Below are 21,913 nucleotides of genomic sequence, written 5' to 3' on the forward strand. Positions count from 1 at the left end.
CTTCCAAGCAAACCTTTTCTACTTTGATACGAAGACCCTCTTTTTCTTGTTCTTGTGATTCCTCAATAAATTGCATTTTCTTGGCCAAATATTCTCCAACATCTTTTTCGATAGCTTTGTTCTTTCCGTTGGCCTTTTCAACCTTCCTACCAATCAGTCTCTTAAAATTGGAAGTGTTATCAATTAAGGAACCACCATCCCCCTCGGCAATATATGTTGAATCCGGAGTTGGAGCTATTAATGTTCTCAATCTTTCTTTAGGATCACTCCACTTTGGTTGGTCCTTCAACATGAACCAACAATGTTCAAAGTGAAAGTGTTTATGAAAGTTATTTTTATACAAAAGTTTCTCGTTGGCAATCTAAAAAATATATATAAATAACATGATTAGTATCTTCAAAATATTGGTGAATGGGTATGTTAACACTTTTGCAATATAATTTATACCTTATCTTGTTAATCATTGTTAATCATTCCCCCCAACGACTTATTAAGGAAATGATAGTATGTGTGGTATCGGAGGTATTATGCTCCTTGAAGTATTTCCAAACTTGTTCACAAAAATGTATTTTGTTGTTACTCATTACTATGTATGGCACTGACATTAGTATTAAGCCATGCTAACCCTAGGATTTGATCTTCCTCTACACTAAAGTTACTACCCTGTTTTGCTTTATTAGAAGAGACACGCTCAACTTTAGGTGGAGAATTAGAAAAGGACATTTGATTATTTTGAGATATACCCAAAAGTGGTGAGTCAATATCAATATCCACTTGTATGATACTAGTGTAATATGGCAGGTCTCCTTGTGAGACTATAAATTAGAAACAACAATATATACTTCCAAGCAAACTAAAAGTAAAGGCATGTATTGTAATAAATTAAAAACAACAAATATAAACTTCCTTGCACACAAAAAATTCCCAAATGACATTTACAACAATAAATTAGAAACAAAAAACATAAACTTCCCCGCAAAAAAAAAAAAAAAAAAAAAAAAAAAAAATTCTAGAATAGTTCCCAGCATGAAATTTACTATAATAAATTAGAAACAACAAATATAAAGTTCCTTGCAAACAAAAAAATTCTCAAATGACATTTGTAGTGGGCTTTTTTGTTATATTGGGCTGGGTTGCCTCCTGCGGTACTGGGCCTAAATATTCTGAGTAAAGGAGTTGAGACCAGTCCAACTGCAACCTAATTTGGTCCGGCTTGTGCGCAAACTATGCCTCGTTTGCCAAGAGCATGCTTACGATAGGCAGAGCTTTTTTAGATGAGTCGTGGTAGGTTAACATGATAATAATAAAACAAAAGAAGGTCCTTCGGCTTCGTAATTAAAGTGAATAAATAACACCTAATTAAGAAAGGTAATCATAACAACAATAACTCTTACAAAGAGAGCAAGGGAATAAGTGGATAGCATAAGGGTTAATCAAAAAAGAAAGAAATCAGATCAAGTCTGATATGCAGGACCGAAACCAGAGAGAGAAGAACGTTCCTTCTCAACGTGAATAATCTCCCGGGAAAATCCTACTGTGGAAATTAATCACTTTAAGGGAAATGGACCTAAATGGTTGGTGCCCAAGTGAACTCCTTGCTTTTGGCAGAGAGCAAGACTTTGAGAGGGAGAGAGGGAATCAACCTATTGGTGCATACCTGCCGATCTAACTCTTTGTTTATTTCGTAGTTTTCCTTAGAGGTTCTTGTTACCATGATTGTGGTTGTCCCTCCTTTTGTGCATGGTAAGGGCCTCCTTTTATAGTGTCTGCCGTGACTGAGATTTACTATTTTAGTCCTTAATCACCTTTGTCTAGTCTGGTTGTACTTGCCAACCACCATTGGTCCGTCTGTGTACCACTCCCCATCACCAAACAAAGAAGACTCTTTTGTTTGTTTATCTACCGTGACATCCTTTTCTACTATGGTGTGGGTGCTCTCTTTCCCTTTCCCTCATGGCATGCACCTAGTGGTTCAAACTCAGCCTTGCTTCTTTTGGGTGGTATGTCATCCTAGCAAGACACTTTCCCCAAAAGAGCCTAAGCAGGAACCTTAGAATAGGTTTTTCCCCTCTTGCCACTGTCAAACCATGCCGTCTTATCTCTGACCCATGACCTCACCATGTCCCGTATTGGCTGGGTATAGGCTGGTGATGTCTGGGCCTTACGCGTGCCTCCTTTCCATGTGTGTCCAAAATCTGTCTTCTGCTTATGCGTTCGTCGTAGTCTGAAGGCTTACCTGCACAGTCTGCTATCCGTCCTTGACTTTTTATGTGAGCTGCTTTTTGATTTCTCGCTCCCCTTAAGGGCTGGGCTTTATTTGATGTTGGGCTTTGCCTTCTTTCAATCTACTCCTTGACTGCTATCATTTCCTGCCATATCACTTTGTCATTCTTGCTATGATATTTATTTGACCCAATCCTGCTAGACCTATTTAGGCCTACCGTTTATTCTTTCCACAGTGGCTTAGTATGGCCATTGATTTTTTATTATGTTACTTGCAGGTTCCTATGTCCCATTTGTTTTCTCTTGGGCATCCTTGGCCCATTTGCTTTTATTGGGCTTCCTTAGCCCATTTCCTAACTCTGTATTCCCATGGGCTTTTACTAACTTCGTTGGGCTTCTCCAGCCCAATTACCTTGTCCTCATCCTTAGGGTTCATAGGCTTGCCATCAACCCCTTACTTTCTTTACTTACATTTCTTCAGGCCTGTCGTGGCCCATTCTCACTTTTCTACATCATGTATTGCCCATGAGTTTGCTATTTCTCTCTTTCCAGGTTCCTTTGAGTCTGTTTGCTTCCTCAATGCCCATTTGTTTATTTTATGGACCTCTGATCTATTATTCTTATCGCCTGGGCTTAATGGTTTTTCCTATCTATTTACCAACTCCTTTCTGCCCGTGTTGCTGGGCTCCTTTCTTTTTGACTACCAAAATGACCATCAACAACATTTACAGCAAAAATTTAGAAACAGCAAACATACACTTCCCTACAAATAGAAAGTTCCCAAAACAATTTCCAACATGACATTTACAACAAATTCTCAAATATAAACTTACAGAAAAATTCTCAAACATTTTAAACAATAAATTAGATACAAGAAAAATACAATTCTAGGAGACTAGAAGCAAAAATACCAAATCAAAAACCCTGAAGCATTACACGAAGAAGATAAAAGTAACTCACCTGTAAATCGGAGAGCAAGCTTTGAAACAATTGGTGGCACCCAAAATGAATCCCTAACACAAAACCAAAAAAAAAAAAAAAACACAAATCCAAACAGAGGAGAGAGAGAGCGAGATGGGCCAAAGATAGGTTAGCAATGGAGGCAGAGATGGGTCAGCCTAGGCCTTGGGTCAGCGGTGAGTGGAGGTAGAAAGAAAAAAAAAATGAAAGGGAGAAGAGAAGGACAGTGGCTTTGGTCAGCAGGTGGGGATGGGAGATGGCTTGGGTCGGCGAGAGTGGAGGAAGAGAGAAAAAATCTAAAGGGGAGATGATGAAATTGAAGTGAAGACTAAAGAGTGGACTGCAATGGAAAACTAAGAAAAGAAAGAAAGAGAAAATAAAAAGGAAATAATCATTATAATAATTAGAGGACAAATAATAAATAAATAAAAATTAGTATAATATCTGAGTTACAGTGTCTTGCCAAAGATGGTCTGTACATTGCAGCTCAAAAGCCAAAAATTTTACATTTAGCTCAACTGATGCAGCCCCATTTTTGTTATATTAGTTATTAAATTTGACAATTTAGCAATTTGGCATGACCAATACTAGATGGTTACATTATAAGTTGGATGCAATACTCTCTCCTTTTATAAAATAAATAAATAAATAAATAAATAAATAAAAAGGTAAATCTCGTTATAATTTAATTAGTGAAACTCAATTATATCATGTTAGATGCTAAATGATTAGTCGAAAATAATCACACACTTCTTTTGGTGGTGGTTTTCATAAGCAATATTGATTGGTCTCCACAGCCAAGGGATGGAGAAAATATTGGGACCTTTTGGAGGACCACTGATGTGGTCCTCATAGGTCCCAACACCCAATAAAAAAAGGCCACATAACCGTCTTTTCTTACTCAACTCCACATCACCCTTACCATTAACTTAACTATAATTAAAAAATCAAACCTAGGTTAACTCTCAACTCTACTTACAAACTTACTAACCCACAGATGGAAACCCAAAATCAATTAGCCAAAATCAAACCATGTTAACCCACTGTGTTAGCCACCCAGCAACGCAAACCTTCTCACCGTGTTAACCCAAAATCATTTGTACACTTCTAACTTCTAACCCAAGTTCTAACTCAGCAACCTTCTCACCCAATTTCTAAAACCCAAAATACCCACAATCGGAAACCCAAAATCAAAGCCAAATCAGGTTCAGGTTCAGGTTCTCGACGAAGATGCCGCTTTGACTCAGGTTCTCGACAAAGCTAGCGTCATTCTTCTCTTTCGCGACAAGGTCTACCTTCATCCCAATAAAAGTCGAAATCTCTCTTAACCAACATCTTTGCCGAGAAGCAAAGATAGGAACCAAAGCCCACAAGCTCCGATCAGTTTTGGTATCGGATTTAGTGGTCATGGGAATTTTGGGTTTTGGTAACGGATTTGATTATGAGTCTTTTAGTTGTTGGGTTTCATGGTTTTGCATTTGAATGTTATTGTTGATGCTGCGAAATTGATCCCAAAGTTTTGAAGAAAGATTGTATCAATGGCTTTGAAGAATTGGTTTTGTCGTCATACAAGGCCAAAATACTAAGGCACGTGCTAAGGCAATGGTGTGCATTAAGGTGTGTTGGGTGATGCACAGTTGTGTGCATTGTGCACTGGGGTGCGTGGGGTGCTGCTGTGTTATGCGTGGGGTGCTGCTTTGTATTACCAAGGAGTTGAGTAGTTAATTGGTATGGTCAGGGGTAATTAGTTAGGCTGTTGTGTTTTGGTATTGTTGTTTAAATTTGGAGTTGTAATTGCTCTTTAGAAGCTCAATTGTCCTAGCATTAGTTTGTATGTTAGGCTATATTCGCTATGTTAGCTTTTAGTTATTGTATTTGCAAATAATTTTTGTGTTTATAGATGAGGTTGATCTTTGTTTTTGGTGTTTGGATCTCATTATAAATTTTGTTCATTTTGGCAATAAAATTTCTCAATTGTTAGGTAGCTTGTTGTTGAGTTTGAGCTTGTTCCCAATTATATGAACTGTTTTTAAATAGTGCCTCTCTCATTGAGTATTAGGGCAAATTGTTGGTAATGTTGTTAAAAGGGCAATTTCTCACTAAGAAGTATTTTGTTTTGATGGATGAACTCTTCAAAAAAATAAGGTGCTGATTCATCTTTTTTGATATCATTCAAAGGCAAATATACACAAAAAATGAGGTGTTGATTTGCTGATTGAAAAATACAACTTCCATTTTCTTTTTTTGCCCCAAAATTCCCTTAGCAATTATAACATAACCATTTACAAGCCAAACTACTATCCAGAACACCTCCAGGAAATTCATATGCAATCATAAACTTTTTTTTTTTTTTTTGATACCATTGAACAAAAGTTCAAAGTCTTACATAGTAGTTGGAACTACCCAAAAGTGATGGATTGGCATTAAAGCTGCCTGAAAAGCTAGATTATGTACATCACAAACTATGAGCCTAGGAGCAAACATAGAATGGAGAAAAAGACCATTCTAATACAAAGACAAAAGATCCTCCATCATGTTCTGCTCCTGCCAGCAAGGACTTCTAGTAAAGTCGACCACTTCCATAGTTCTCTTGCAATTGGTTAAAACTAGAACATGGCTAAAACCAAGGCTCCTAGCTTTGACAACTGCTTCCACCATCACTTCCTGCACTGCCTGGGTGGCATTTGCTGCTCCACAGCTTGAGACACCATTGAAAATGAGATTTCCCTGCCTGTCTTGTGCTTCATAGGCATAACCAGTCATTTTGCTCATCTTAACCTTGCACCTGCTATCTTAATGATCATCTGCTAAGTATCACCTAATCTTTGTTGAGTGTTTTTCTGCCTTGTAGGCTAGTGTTGAGAAGTGTTTTGGTTGTTGAAAGCCACCCAAATCAAAGATTGAATAGTTAGACTAGCCTCCATACTAAAAGTGCTGGTATGGGCTGAGGACACAGAATTGTGGTCAGCAAGGAGTAGGCTGTAGGCTTTTTCCACTTGGTACTTACCAGACTTGGAATGTTTCCACAACAATTTGTCTTAGCCAGCACCTACCTTGGAGATGGGGGTTTTAAGAATTTCAGCACTAATAGTATGAGGGTATAGGGAACGGATTAAATCAGGTTTAGATTATGATGTTGAAGAAGCTGATCACTACTGAAATGAAAATACTTTTCATTTATATTAGTTATATTCAATTAGATGAAGAACAATATTGAATAATACAATTTTTGTCTAAAGGACAAGAAGGCATAACAAAAGAAAATATACAAAAAGGAATGTGTTCTAACATATCCTAAAAATTAGCCTATTTTCATTGCCTTCAATATACAAAAATAACATTTCCTACAGTTTTCACTCCTCTCATCATAAACCTATACTTGTTAGTTGCATACTTGTCAAGAATCTTCTGAGTTGAATACTCATCAAAAATCTTTCAAGTCAAATCACTTTTGTCCTGGATTTAGTTACGTAAAACCACTTAAGAAAGAATTCTGCAAAATTAGATATGGACATTTTTAGTTATTAGTAACAAAGTGATAACTATTTATACAAACAAATAAACATAACTAATGAGGAATACAAATAGTAAGTATATTTACCTAACTTAAATGATATAAGCAATTGTTACTTTGAAGCATGCTTGTTAAGCTAACATTTGGAAAAGCATCACTCCAATAAGAAAAAGGGATCTACATTCAAATTATCTCAACATCAAATGGTAGATATTTATAAAAATGAAATACTAGTGTATAAATCACCTACAGAAAACAAAACATGACTCAACTCCAACTCTGCATTTTTTTTTTTTTTAAGGTAACTTACACACACACCTAGTTTTTCTGACCCCCCACATCACCCTCCACCTTGCCCTTAGGAGAGGAGATGCCATTTGAGCTAAAGCTCATTGGCAACTTTGGGCAATTTAAATTCATAGGATTCTAAGAATCACATGAAATGCCTAACAGTATGAATTAAACCATTTGAAATTACAATAGACTAAAAAAGTACATAAGCCTTTTTGATTTTGTTGATAGGGGGGGATGGAGAAAGTGGACCAAACAGAAACACATTACCCTACGTCTTCAAGCATAAGTTCATATGTGAAGTCAAAAACCAAAATGGCACAGATTACAAACAAAGATTGAATGAGGTCACCTGATTTGATATTTATAAAAATGAAATACTAGTGCATAAATCATTTTATTTTATTTTTTATTGTACCTGATTTGATAGTTGAAAATGATTTGAACTACCAGTCATTGGCATGCCCAGAGAATGGAATACCTATAAAATACTATTAGAGATTAAAATGTATGATCATTTAAAAATAAATAAAAAAGAGGATGCAAGGGGCTTAGATCATACTTGATTATTGTAGTTCTCATCCATGGGTACATTAGATGAGTGATTCGGCTGGCATAGTTTGCTGGAAGTCCTCTCTTGGGCAGAGTTTGCTAGAAGTCCTCTCTTGGGCAATTTTTCTAAAAAAAGAGAGAAAATATTGGGCATTATTCACAACAAATAAATAATTGAATCATTGAACTAACATTTAAAATTTAAAAAGAAAAAGAGTTACTTGATCTCGTAATATCTTTTAATGCCTTCCTTTTACGCTTCTCCATGTTGCTTTTCATTCTCGCATTTGTGACTCCTTTTGGTCGCACACATGGGGGGATCTAATATTTAGTCTTCTCAACATCACCAGAGATGTTATTATCCACGAAACTATTTTCATTTTCACCATCATCTCTTGCCACACTTAACAGCTCCATATCTTTCTCAACAAATTCTATCATCTCTCTAATTTTCTTTTGCACATTTCAGTATGCCAAGTTTTTGCTGCACTTCTTGTGAAAATTTCATAAATTGAGCGCATTAATTCATTACGGCGTGATGTCACTGACAACTCATCATTTGCATCCGCTAATTTTGCATGATCACATACAGCATTATCTTTCTTTGCATTTTTTTTCAAAATATATTGAACAAGAAGCTCTATTACATTTTTCACAATAAGCATTCGCAAAGCATGTTGACATAGTAACCCCAATGTTTCAAACATTTTACAGTTGCACGTGACAACATTATTTGAGGAGTTAAAATGGACAATATGAACCCTCCAATCACCTCCTTCAATGACTTCATAGGTGAAAGACACTCCATCAGAATTAACATCTTGGTGTATGACCCCCAAGGTAGAAGTAATTTCTAACTCAAATCTTTTAAATATTGTACTAGTATAAACAGATGATGCATGTTGCAAAAGTCCACAATTTTGGACTATTTGAAAAGATGTACCTTGTTTGTAACGAAAATCTTCTTCTAACTGTTCTGTGCATATATTTTTTGAAGCTTTCTCATACTCATGTACAAATTCTGTTAGTCTCATTGTTTTGCATGCCATATGTTGAAAAACATTATTTGTACTCTCGCTCCTCGATGAAGCTTTCATTCGGCAAGAGAAAATGTTATAATTAAAAACTGAACACCACCTTTCACAATTTTCATATAAGGTGCTAAGCCACTTATTGCCTACCAAATTGTAATCTCTAAGCAAGGCATCCCAACAAGACTGAAACTCTATTTCTGTCTCACAATTATAAAGAATCTTATTAAATTTACTCTTAAATTCAGGATTCTCATAATGCCTTATTAAATTTTCTGCAGCATTTTTTGAGATATGCCATAAGTACAAGCGATGGCAAGTATTAGGAAGCACAACTCTTATGGCATTCTTTATTGCTTGACATTAGTTAGTAAAAATTGTCTTTGGTTTTTGATTTCCCATTGATTCCAAGAATGTTTCAAACAACCAAGTAAACGAAGCAATTGTTTCATCCAATAGAAATGCACAACCAAAAAGTACATTCTTCCAATGATGGTTGACACCTACAAATGGGGCACATATCATATTATACTTGTTAGTTCGATATGTAGTGTCAAAGCATATTACATCTCCAAAAGAGTTATAATCAATTATTGATCTACCATCTCTCCAAAAAAAATTTGTCATTCGATTTTCTTGATAAACTTGGATCGCATAAAAAAACATAGGATCTTCTGCTTGCTTCTATTTAAAATGGTTTACTAAACTTTAAGCATCTCCAGCCTCAACATTGACTAACTTCTGCTTGTTCACCACATTATAGCAATCTCGTTTTATAAACCCAACATTTTCAAATCCCCCAACTTCCTCAACTAAATAGGAATATGTACTTATTGTTCTTATGCCCGCTTCTTTGAAAGTTTTTATTACACCTAACTGAGCATCAGTTATTTTTCAATTCGACCTTAAAAACGGTCTTTCTTCAGGCTTTGCAAGCTCATGATTATGATTAGAATTGAAATGAGTAACCTTTCACTCACCATTTGTCATTGTAAACCGGATACTAGCTTCACAACCAGTCCTAGTTTATAATCTTTTGAATTTCTTATCTTCCAAATGGTCACCATCTCGTGGAAATCCTTCTTTCGAACACACATACTCTCGCTGTCTTACACCAGTTTTTGTATATCTGGGTTTTTCTTTTCGAACACTAAACCCAATTCATATAGCATAATCATTATACAATTTATATGCTTCCTCCTCACTATGCACCACCATTCCAAGCAATTTTTCAACATCTTGTAGTTGATCATCGGCTCTAATATCTATAATTAAAAACATCACAAAACACATTTCTAAGGAAACTCAAATCAAAAGGATAATAAAAAAAGAAAAAAGAATGGTTAGAATGGTGTGTGCGTATAAACTATTTTTACATTTTGGACTTAAGGTTTTGTTTAGAACTTGTGCTCTGTTTCAAGACCAAAGAGATAGTGTGGCATCTAATAAACCCAAAAACAAAAAGTAGGTTGGGGTATGGAATGGGTTCTAACAATTCACACCACAGACTCATAAAAATTTAATTTTTAATATCTATAAACTAGATAGAAAGAAAACAAAACATAAAAATTTCATTATTTTAATTATTTCTCGTCTTGGGCTTTTCTCAAACACGTAGACGATACCATATTTATAAACTACATAAAAACAAAATAAAGCTAAGAGAATGATACATTGAAGAGTGAAATGAGTCTTTGTAACATACATACCTTGATCAATATTGGTTAGTTGCAATGGTGGTGTGTGGATTCCAGCAACCACTTCAGTCATAGCTTACAGTCAATCGTACTTTCATCCAAGGGAGAAGAAAGAAAGCCTATCATAAGATTGTTTGAAAGGCTCGTCCAATGATGCAGGAAGGGAGAGGGAAAAGGATTGAGCGGGTAAAATAAAATTTTGGGTTTCAGAAATTGGGTAAGAAGTGGCTAACACAGTGGGTTAACACAGTTTGATTTTGGTTAATTGATTTTGGGTTTTCGGTTGTGGGTTAGTAAGTCTATAAGTAGAGTTGAGAGTTAACCTTGGTTTGATTTTTTAGTTATAGTTAAGTTAGTGGGTAAGGGTGATGTGGAGTTGAGTAAGAAAAGATGGTTACGTGGCTTTTTTTATTGGGTGTTGGGACGTGGTCCTCTAGGAGGTCCCAATATTTTCTCCAAGGGATGTCGCACTAGCAGGAAAAGACAAATGAGAAAAGGGGTTTGAGGTATCCCACTATAGTTTGCAAAGCGAGCTAGGAGCAAGCCCACCAGGTCTGGGTTCATCCACATCCAATAGAGGCCTGGCAGAGTCTAAACGTGTGCACAGTGCACTCCAACCTCGCAAAATGTATGCGCTCCACTACGTTTTGAGTCTTTTTAGATAGTGACATATTATACAAAAATAAAAACATTAACTTAACTGGAATACTACTTTTTTTTTTTTGTCGATTACTTCAACAAAAAATTAATAATAATAATAATGAGGCAGGTACGTTAATTGGCATGGAATAGCACTTTTCATGTTTATTTCAAAAATAATAGTGTTGGATAGATTTTTTTATTTTTTATGTAAGCACTACGTTACACATTTGTTTGAAAAAAACATTATTTAAAATATTGGGTGGCACAAATTAACATTTAGTTGGATGGAATGATATTTAAAAAAGAAAAAAAATTGTCATTTTGTGTCACGTAAGACTCCTGTCAGTGGACAGTGATTGTCCTGAATCAAAAGAGATCCTTTTTTTTTTTTTTTTTTTTTTGCCATTATAACACTTTGATTCATTTCTTTGGTAACAGGATAAGCGTGAATGGCCATACCCCATCCTGATTCGGATGAGAAATCCCAACTCGCCCATATGACATCCCACCCAGCCACTTTTGCTATTTGGGCCTAAATTGTGGTCTTCACCGCCATGATACCTAAGGCAAATCATTGATTTTAGCGTATGTCACAAGAAATCTAATACCAACTCGTTGGAAGTTTCTTACAATACTTTTCTCATAGATTTCCATTCAAAAAATATAAAAAATAAATAAGAAGCAAAAATCACATAAAAGTTAAACCTATCCCACCTATCCCAAATAGAATGATTCTAATTTGCTTGCAGTATACTTAAATTCATATCAAATTTCACAACATACTTAAATGTCAACATGTGATTGGATTATAACACTTATACATGAACTGCCACGGATACTTACTGAAAAAGTGAATTTGGGTGTACCAATTACAAGATAACACTTAAGCATTTTGTAGATATTTTTTTATCTATCTTTAGAGTTTTCCAATTACAACATACTTGAATGTTGATTGAATTATAACACTTGCACATGGGACAACCACATATACTTATTGAAAAAGTGAATTTAAGTATACCAATCACAAGATAACACTTAAGCATTCTATCGATATTTTTGGATATATCTAGAGTTTTCCAATTACAAATACCGGCCATAACATCACACCCTAAACAGAGGAGTGTCAAATTTGTCATCCATCACAAAAAGGAGCGGATGGCATTTCTTGGTGAAAGAACAATGGATGGTTGGCATTTCAAATTCGAGACTTGAATGCCAGACTTCAGTTTTGCCTTTTAAAAGGACAAAAATAGCATTCTAGGATGCTGCCAGCAATTGCTAACAATATGATGAATATTCCAACTTTTATTATATTATGAATGCATGCAATTACGGATTTTTTTTTTTTTTTTTTTTTTGTTAAGAAATAAAATGGAAGTATCTGCCACTTGTTTACCGAGTCAATTACTTAAATCGTAGTTCAAAAACTTGTGTTTTGCTTTCCTGAAAAATTAGTTGTTAGTTGTTCATAGGCTAAGAGCTGAATAAACTATAGTTATATCTAAAAAAATAAATTGATTCCAATGCGCAAAATTTTATTCCAACCCCGATAAAAAAATTTTACTAATTAACCAATCGGGGAAACCCACTCTTTCCCTTAATTATGGCTCTTATTGCATATTTGCATTGGTAAAACATCTCAACATCTTCTAACACACTATGATTATTGCATTTCAAATATAGTGTTAAACCGAATAAATGCAATCCAAAACACTAAAAGAAAATTGGAAGAAATGACTTCTAATAACGTTAACAGAAATGAATCCTAATCCAATAATTTTCATTAACAATTTATTTATAGTCACACGTTACAATTTGTAGGGAATGACCAAGAAATTCCGAATACTCCAAAAGGATGTAGACCAGTTTAACCAACATACCTGGAGCCATCTGTCATGCAGATCCACACCAACTCATATCAAACAACTCTGGATGAAATGTATTCACAAACCTATCCAGAATCCTATCATTAAATACTCAAGAGTTTAAGGGCTCCACAGGATAGTGACAGAAGTAAATGAGGGCATCTCTATGATTTAGTAGAATTTTTATGTAAAAAAATCTAAGAAAAAGAACACCTCTCTTAACCTCTATCACTTCTCTCAATCTTCAAAACTCCAGTTCCAATCTACTTCTTCTGGGAATTCCGGTGCACGGAAGGGCTACTCACATTTCGTGAACTAATGCTTGCAGTTCTTAAAAGTCTACGGAATTCTGATAGACTTATCTTCCCATCTTTGTCAATATCGGCTTCCTCAAGAAGTGGGTCAATGGAGCCCCTTAAGCCCGTGTGCTGCAAAGCAATGAAGCAAATTTCAGAATCACAGGAACATCTTTATAATGCTCAAATAGATAAGCACATCATTTGCTTGTCATAACCAGGATTGCCCAATGGCAAGCACACCCCAACCCCAAATTAATGCATGTTCTAGGATTTTGATCCCGAAAAATTCCACAAGTGCAATGACACTTGGCCACTGAAACTAGAGGCCTTTTGCACAGCTAAAGGAGCAAACCTATAGTATAACAGGTAAAGGAAGATGTGGGATTCAGGAACTAACACAAAACCAGTAAATTTTCAGGGAGGTTGACTAAGAGAGTCAGACTTGCACCCTTTAGTCTACTCTAGGTTCATCTTTGGGGAAAGAGTCAGCAAAACTGAGATCAAGGGTAATTTTAATGCAAAAATATATCACTGACCAGTCTCAGTTCCTCTGGAGTAATAAAACCATCTTTATCTATGTCAAACTTCTCAAATGCAGCTTGAGACCGCTGGTGCCACTTCTCAGAGTCATGCTCCTCTAATTGATGCACATGTAGAGCAGCTGCCACGAACTCCGTGAAATCAACAAGGCCATCTGTGTTGCTGTCAATCTGCATTAATGAAAGACTCCATTATATTTAAAAAGTAACTGTATTCACAAGCCAAAGTGAAGTACAGTTAGGTATAGATGTCAGATTTCCTGAAGGTGGGTTAGAGTAGTATGATAGTTTCTTATTTCCTACTCCAAAGGGGGAAATGCTCACCGCTTGCAGAATCTCTAAGACACGTGGTTCTTTCATCTTCCAAGGGAGATCTTTAGCAAGGGCCTGCATAAAAACCATCCTTGTTAGGACGAAAGGGGGGAGAGAGAGAGAGACATGGTACCAGAATGTAAACCAAGTTGAATAATGAAGAAAAACTTTTACCTGTCTCATTTCTTCTAGACTAATAGAACCATTTTTGTCCACATCAATAGCAGAAAATTGATCCTTGAGATCAGCAAGCTCCTCATCATCAATTGTGCTAGCCAATGCCTGCAATGCAATCAATTAGTCAAAAAAGGATGGATGAGGAAAAAAACTACTTTCCTTCTGACTTAAAAAAAAAAAATTAAAGGAAATCATCTCACCCTTAAAGCAAACTGTTTCAACCGACTGTATTTCACAAATTGTCGCATATTATTAAGAACAGATATATCAATAGGGATCTCTGATGCGTCGCCTCCTTCTCTAACCCACGGGTGTGCTGGAAATTTTGAAACCAATCAGATGCAGATGAGTTAATCTCCCCCCCCCCCCCCCAAAGGTTTATATGAGTATAAAAGGGGGAAGAACATAACACAGTAACTATTCTCAGGGACTAAAATGTAAAATAAAAAGAAAACCAAAAGAATCTTAGTTTGAGTCACAACTCACAAACTAAAAATTTTTGTAATTGCATTAGCCAATTCCAATATGCCAGAAGTAATCAAAATTAATATTTACTAAGAGACAAATTCAATACATACATAGGGCCTGGGCAGCAGTTAGTCTTGCCCGAGGATCCTTCACCAGTAACTTCTTTACAAAATCTTTAGCACTGTTGCTTATGGTTGGCCATGGTTTGCGGCGAAAATCAGGCTTGTTTCGTAAGACCTGCAAAAGTGAGACAGTTAGATAAGCATACACAAGAAAACAATGGGGGAAAAAGAAGCAAATTGAAGACACATGGTAATGATCTCCCTCCCTGGACTGCACTTATACATTGGGTAATGCCCATTAATATACAGACATTATCAAGTACTCCAAAGGTAAATTTATTCGGGAAAATGAAAAGCTGTGAGAGACTTATTTTTTGAATGTTTCTTTTTTTGGGGTGGTGTCCTGTTTTCCATCTAATACAAAAGCTGGAGATTGTAGCATAAACTACTCAGAAGAAATAAAAATAGCATAATCACTTGTCCCGCCAGAAAGGAAAAAAAAAGTAGTTTAAATTAAGATTGTAGTCAACCTCCTTAAATATACCATCTTCAGTCTTATCCAGAAGGGGCGCCTCCCACAGAGCAAAATGTAGGTAATCACACCAATACTCCAGACATCTGATTCAGGCCCAGACTTGCGTTTCAATACTTCAGGAGCGACATAATAAGCGCTGCCAACAATATCTTGAAACTTCTTTCCTGCATTGTTTGTAATCATATGGCTTTAGAGGAATCAAATGCATGACCAGATATACATGTAGAATAACAGCTTCAAAAGAACAAGAAGCAGTTAAGTTTTTTTTTTTTTTTTTTTTTTTTTTTTTTTTTTTTTTTTTGGGGGTGGGGGGGGTTGTTCCACATGCACCCACAACTTCACTCTCCATCCCATTATTATGGAAGGAGTAAGTGCCATTAAAACTAGAGCTCATTGGTTAGAAAAATATATTTTATACACACAAAAAAGTTGAATCTCATAGAACTAATGTAGTAGAAGTTTTACCCACCTGGCTTAATGAAATCTGACAAACCAAAATCTGTGGCTTTCAAAGCTGAATCCACTCTAGTCGACTTAAAAAGAAAATTCTACATGCAGCAAATGCAAGGGAACCAGTGTCAAGCATCATTACTAGTTTGAATAGTTCACTACTATTGTGAAACCTACTATTTCCATTTGTTAAATAAATAAAAAAGGGGAAAGTACAGGAGAATGAGTGCGGGCAGAAAACTGAGCAAACTATGCCTCTGCTAGTGAACCTAGCTAATGGCTATACCTCTGGTTTCATGTCTCGATGTACCAATCCATGTAAATGACACTCAGCCGCAACTTTGAGCATCTGCCGTACAACTACTGCTGCATCTTTCTCAGAATAACGGCTGTCCTTCCTGAGTTAAGTGAATCAAGCAGAAGTACTGGTGTCATCACTAATTAATCAAAATATTAAAAAAAAAAATGGAAATATTGTGGCCATTAACACTATTAGCCAATTTTTCAGCCACTCCTGGCAAGACCAATGAATGATATGATAGCCATGACTAAAATAACTCTTACTTGGCCAATATCCGATCCAGCAATTCACCACCCTCACATAACCTGATTACAGAGATTTAAAAAAAAAAAAAAAAAACGCAAATTCAAGATATGGACAGTTAATGAAATAAGAAAATTAAAAAAAGGAGATTAAAATGGCAAAACAGACGTGCAAAATCTTATCTAATAAATGAAGGTCAAGCAAGCAGAAAAAGGACACAGTACATTTATGTGAACAGAAAAAACAAATGGAGAATGGTATAGTTTGAAAAGAAGCTCATGAAAGCAAAACTTACTCCATTACTATATACACATAAGACTCATCCTCAAATGCATTATAAAACTGAACCACATTCTCGTGGCCTGTAAGGGCTTGCAAAATCTTGACCTCTCGCTTCACATCCTCAACAGCAATAGGAAGAACCATCTGCCATCAAATCCAAGTTTTTTCTGAAACTTTTTTAAAAATATTTTCCAAAAAAGAAGGGAGGACAAAAGTTCTGCGGAATTAAAGATAAAGAAAGTTATTCTATCTAAGAGTTTTCAACTTCAATCAAGCCACCTAAATGTGTTTTATTGTTTTTCCATTAACCAGCAATGATAGAAGTTCTAGGAGCACATTTACCTAACCAGAGGAGAATACATAACAATTATCACTCACCTCAAATTCCTTAAGAAGAAAAGAATCACACTGAGTAAGTTTCCAAAAGAATCCCATTAATTCACTATTTGCAAAACATGCAATATTGCAAAATGCTATTATCGTTATCATACTGAGATTTAGCCCAACAGAGCTGTCAAAGTAACCCTCGAACTTTGATGATTGTTTTTTTTTTGCCAAAAGTGGGCTATAGTATTCTTGTACTTCAAAAAAGTAAGGCTTTAAAAAAATTGTACATAAGCAAAATAAGCTAAAAGCTAAGTGAAAACACCAGTGGCAAACGGAATAGGTTATCAGTCATCAGGCATATGAGCAATTCGTCAACATGTCCTTCAGGTGTCCATGGTGATTTCTTCATAACTATATAAAAATTGGAACTTCATAAATGGAAAATCGATCTTCCAGGAATTAGAAAACCAGTTAAGACTGCAAAGCAACATGACTTCAAGATTGATTATTCAATGCAGATGCAAGTCAACTAAAAACCCAATTGAAGAAGCCAGGTCTCCATAGGAAAAGGATTAAGAAAAAAGTCCTCCAGAAATATTGGGACCAAAATCACCATTTCCAATCCATAATCAGGGGAACAAAATCCCTCAAAGTTCTAATCCCAAATTTCTCCCAAGCCCCATTGACCAAATAACACCGGAATTGAAATCCAAATACTTCATTCATGTATACAAAAACCAAAATTTTAACAAAAACCCATCAAGAATCCAGAGTCAATGAGGCCACAAAGACCACGAAATCTCACAAATAGACCCCAAAAAAAAGTAGAAGATGACTGCCTAATTCACAGAAATCAAAGAAACAAACAAACTACCTTATTCTTCTCAATCCTCTTGACGGCGACTCGATCCCCATTCGACTTGTCGGTAGCAACATAGGTATACCCGAACTGACCGTGTCCCAACAACTTTCCAATCATGTAACAATTGTCGAAATCCTTAGCGTACCCGAAGTCGGTGCGCTTTCCACACGGGATCACCCCACTTTGTCTTCTCGAAACGGGTTTTTCTTTGGGTCTCAGCTGATGTGAATTCTTCTCATTCGCTTTGTTCTGTCTCTGATGACTCGAAGCCTCGTGTTTCTTCGTAGTCGTCGTCGTCGTCGTCGTCGTCGTTGTTTGTGATTTTGTTCTCTCTCTGCGGTTGAGATTGACGGTTGTGTGGTTGTGGGTGTTGTTGCTGTTAGAGCCACTGACTTTGGTGGCAGAAAGACAAGCACCCATGATTGAAACAAAAAAGAGAGAAATATACAGAGAAGAGAGTTTTTTTTTTTTTCAGAGGTTTTGATGGATCAAAAACATGGCTAAGGTTTAGATTATGTACTACCCCTAATAATCAATCATTTATTTGCACAGGCAAGGAGAGAGATAGACAGAGAGACAATGAATGTATGTATGAATGATGGGATAACAAAATAGGAAAGGTAGAAGCACATAGGAGGAAGTAGGGAAGAAAGAGAGGGTGGTTATGGTGGTCAAAAAAGAGACCCTTTAAAGAAACAAAACTAATTTAGAGAGAGAAAATGTGAAAGGGAAGGGGCTAGGAGTGGAGGACTATGACCGTGTTCGAAGTTCGAACCTTAACTCTCTTATTTAATGGAGCTAACCACAACTCATATAGTCATATACATGATACACTTGATATGTTGGTCAACTTTAGGAAAGTTTTATAATAAAAAAATTTATTAATATTTTGATATTTTTTAAATTTTCTATAAAAATAGTAATAAAACTTTTCTAAAATAGTTTCGATTGACCAAAAAGAACCCATTAACCATTTTAAAAATAATTTGTTACAACAATGAAGAATGGGGACTTGAACCCTTATTTGAAAAAAATTAATAAAACTCTTGTAATATAACCAAATGGATATAGGGGCTTTTAGTTGCTCTCAAAATTATTTAGTACATTTGATGTATTGTAGTTTACATTTCGGTCTTTGCATAAAACCAATTTTTTTTTTTAAATAATTCATTATTTAATACTCTCAAAATATAACAAAGTGATACTTCTTTCTCATAAGTTTCAGCATGAATATAATTAGTAAAATCCACTATGTGAAATGATATAGTTGAAATACTAAATTAATAATGAATAATTACCCAATTTATGTGTGGGAAGTATAGATCATCCAAGTTTTTTTATTAAAAAAAAAAAAATTGAACCATGATATTTGTAATAGGCCGTTGTTTTTCATAGATCTTCACAGCGGTGGTCGGTGGAGAGTCCGTTAGGTGGAATCATGTAGATCCTAGACTAACATGTTGTCCCAGCAAAAAATAGACTAACATGTTATGATTAAATTTTCTTTTTTTGAATTAAAAATTTTTTAGCATAATTTTTTTTTTCCTGATATGGTATTTTTACATTTCTTTTTCTTAAAAAATTCTCTGTTACATCTTTTGGTAAATAATTCTCTATTATATCAGCTCATGAAGTCATGAGCTTTCAAAATTTATACGAAGGTCAAATGCAAAAGACGCAACTATATCATTGTGTAATATATAAACATTTTTTTTTTTTTTTTTTGTATATAGTAGAGCTTCCAAAAAAAAATATTTCTCGAAGGTCAAATGCAAAAGACGCAACTATATCATTGTGTAATATATAAACATTTTTTTTTTTTTTTTTTGTATATAGTAGAGCTTCCAAAAAAAAATATTTCTTTAATTGTTTCCCAAGTTGATGGAATATCTCCTTCCATAAAGTTTAATCCATATTAATATTATAAAACATAATTCTTTGTCTTCTTCTATTAGTTTATTTTTAAAATTATTATATTATTGAAAAATAATAAAATACTCTAAAAGTATAATAATGTCACATTCTTTCATATATCTCACATAATTAGAAAGTTTTATTATGAATTTAATTAGTATTGATAAGTGTGAACTTGTCAGTGATGTTCGGCGGACGGAGATAATTCTTCGGCCTATAGAGATGGTCATTGGTGTGGTGCCTGCCACAACGCCTCCGATGCCAAAGTTAGAATATGAAACTCTCTTTTTAAGAAAAGCAATATAAAATGAACAGAAAAGCAAATAAACAATCTTCTTTCTTACTTGTCTCTTCTCTGCTTCGTGGAGGTGTACGGGTTTTATATATGCTCTCATTATCCCTAGCCGTTGGAGGAGTTATGGAGGTCTTAATACTCCATTGGGTAACGTTTTGGGGCTGTGTAATGAGGTATCAATGTCTCCAAACGGTTCGTACAGTTGAAAGTGTAACCATTTAGTTGACTGCATTAAATGGACTGGGCGTCCTCGTCAATATCGCTGCCTTCTACGTTGTCCGTCCTGAGGATGTTCTCGTTCATATCGAAGGCCTTGTCCTCATAGGACAGGCTTGACAGTTTCGTCAGTAATTGTTTACCTCGTCATCTGCCCCCCGATTCTGTGTTCGTCGTTTTAATGACAATCATAGAATACGAAGGGTTACAGGTTGTAAGTGACTCTTGGGGTTCCGTTTCGTATTAAGTGCGAAGCGGCGGCGCTTCACAGATCGTGGCCTACGTGGCACGCGCTGATTGGTGCAATTAATGCCCAAGGTGATGAGACTATTGGGTTTCCCGCCAACCTTTCCGTTTTTCGAGCTTTTCTTTTTAACTTCCTTCTGTTCTCATTTTTCTCCTTTACTTTTCAGCCATTACTCTTCTTCTAGTTTTCTCCTGCCACTTTTCTTTGAGTCGATACATTGGTCAAGCAAAGCTTTCTCACTCCGCCATTGACTAAGGTATGCTTCTCTTTCCCTCCCGTTTCTCTTTCCTTCTTTTTGCTAGCAGTACTGTTCCTGATTTTCTTGTTTTTTCTGCTGCTTTTTGTTTTTGATTTTCCTGCGACTCAGTTGGTTTTTTTTTTTTTTTTTTTGGTTGGGTTTTCATGGTTGGTAGTTCTGAGGTTAGAATTGTTTGTCCCTCAATTTCTTTCATTTTTGCGCGTTTAGGAGGGGCTTTAGGCACTTTCTCTGATTTTGGGGATTTTGTTTTTGAGGGTAGTGGCCTTAGGGTGGTATTGACTAAATTGTTGCCTTTAATTAGGCAATCAGTTGATTAGTTCGAGGGTCAAGTAAGGAGGGAGAACATTATGTCCGAGGTTAGATCCAGCGATCTCGAGACTGGGTTGTCGTCCAGCGGCAATCCAGTGGAGGGAGATACAGCTGTTTCTTCTCCCCGGGTCGTTAGGGCTTTATATGCCCTTGAAGGGGTTTGTGGTCTGGATGCAGAAACGGTGAGTAGGTTTAGGGATAGGTTTCAGTTTCCAGAGAGGGTTCGTGTTCATCGTCCTAATGACGAGGACAAGGCCTGTTATTTCTTCCCGGGTGAGGTGTGCTTTTATGAGGCCGCCTTTACCTGTGGGCTTAGATTCCCCGTCCATCCTTTATTCATGGAGCTCCTGAGCTATTTTGGGATCACGCCTGGGCAGTTAATGCCAAATTCATGGAGAATAGTAGTCAACTGTATGGAGATATGGTTGGCTGCTAATGGGGATATGATTAAGGTGGGTGAACTCGTCCACCTTTATCTTTTAAAAGAATCAAAAGAGTACGGATACTATGAGCTGGTTCCTTGGGAAAGACGGACCAGGATTATTAGAGGGCTGCCTTCGTCCTTCAGGTATTGGAAGTCGAGATTTTTCTTTGTGTCCGGGGACGACTTTGAGACTCCCTCCAGTCAGGAATGGGGTGACATTCCAAGATTGCTTCGTCGGTGGGCAACCCCGACCTTAGGTGCTTCAGTTTCCCTCCTCGTCGTTTTAGCTTTGTGGTATTCATTTGCTTGTGGTCGTCACAACCTTTTTGTTATCCTCCTTTTTTGCAGTGAAGAGACGGCCTAAGCTCAAGAACAGGTACAAGGAGCGCGTTGAGCAGGCAATTGAATACGCTCAGACAATTGAAAACTGGGACGACCTGGTAGACCCGAGGACGTTAGCCTTTTACAACCTTGGTCCAGATCCTTCCCCTTTTGTTCTGCGCAATATCGAAATCGAAGCAAAGAAGAGTAAGTGTTAAGTCCGTCAGTGCCGTTGTTTTTTTTTTTTTTTTTTTTTTTTTTTTTTTTTTTTTTTTTTTTTTTTTTTTTTTTTTTTG

At 36.1% G+C, this 21,913-nt stretch overlaps 1 protein-coding gene across 1 annotated transcript; it reads right to left on the reverse strand.

The window, feature by feature from the left end:
- Window positions 1-12,669: 12,669 nt before the first annotated feature.
- LOC112035400 (calcium-dependent protein kinase 28) lies at window positions 12,670-18,409 on the reverse strand. Its single transcript, XM_024068233.2, is given in 13 exon segments — window positions 12,670-13,203; window positions 13,611-13,784; window positions 13,938-14,000; window positions 14,100-14,207; window positions 14,303-14,418; window positions 14,681-14,807; window positions 15,163-15,191; window positions 15,194-15,331; window positions 15,637-15,715; window positions 15,904-16,015; window positions 16,182-16,223; window positions 16,457-16,587; window positions 17,645-18,409. Coding segments are annotated over 13 exon segments (1,692 nt in total). The 5' UTR covers window positions 18,053-18,409; the 3' UTR covers window positions 12,670-13,038.
- Between the last annotated feature and the right edge of the window lie 3,504 nt (window positions 18,410-21,913).

This window comes from Quercus suber, unplaced genomic scaffold (assembly GCF_002906115.3).
Source record: "Quercus suber isolate HL8 unplaced genomic scaffold, Cork oak 2.0 scaffold_470, whole genome shotgun sequence".
Lineage (NCBI taxonomy): Eukaryota > Viridiplantae > Streptophyta > Magnoliopsida > Fagales > Fagaceae > Quercus > Quercus suber.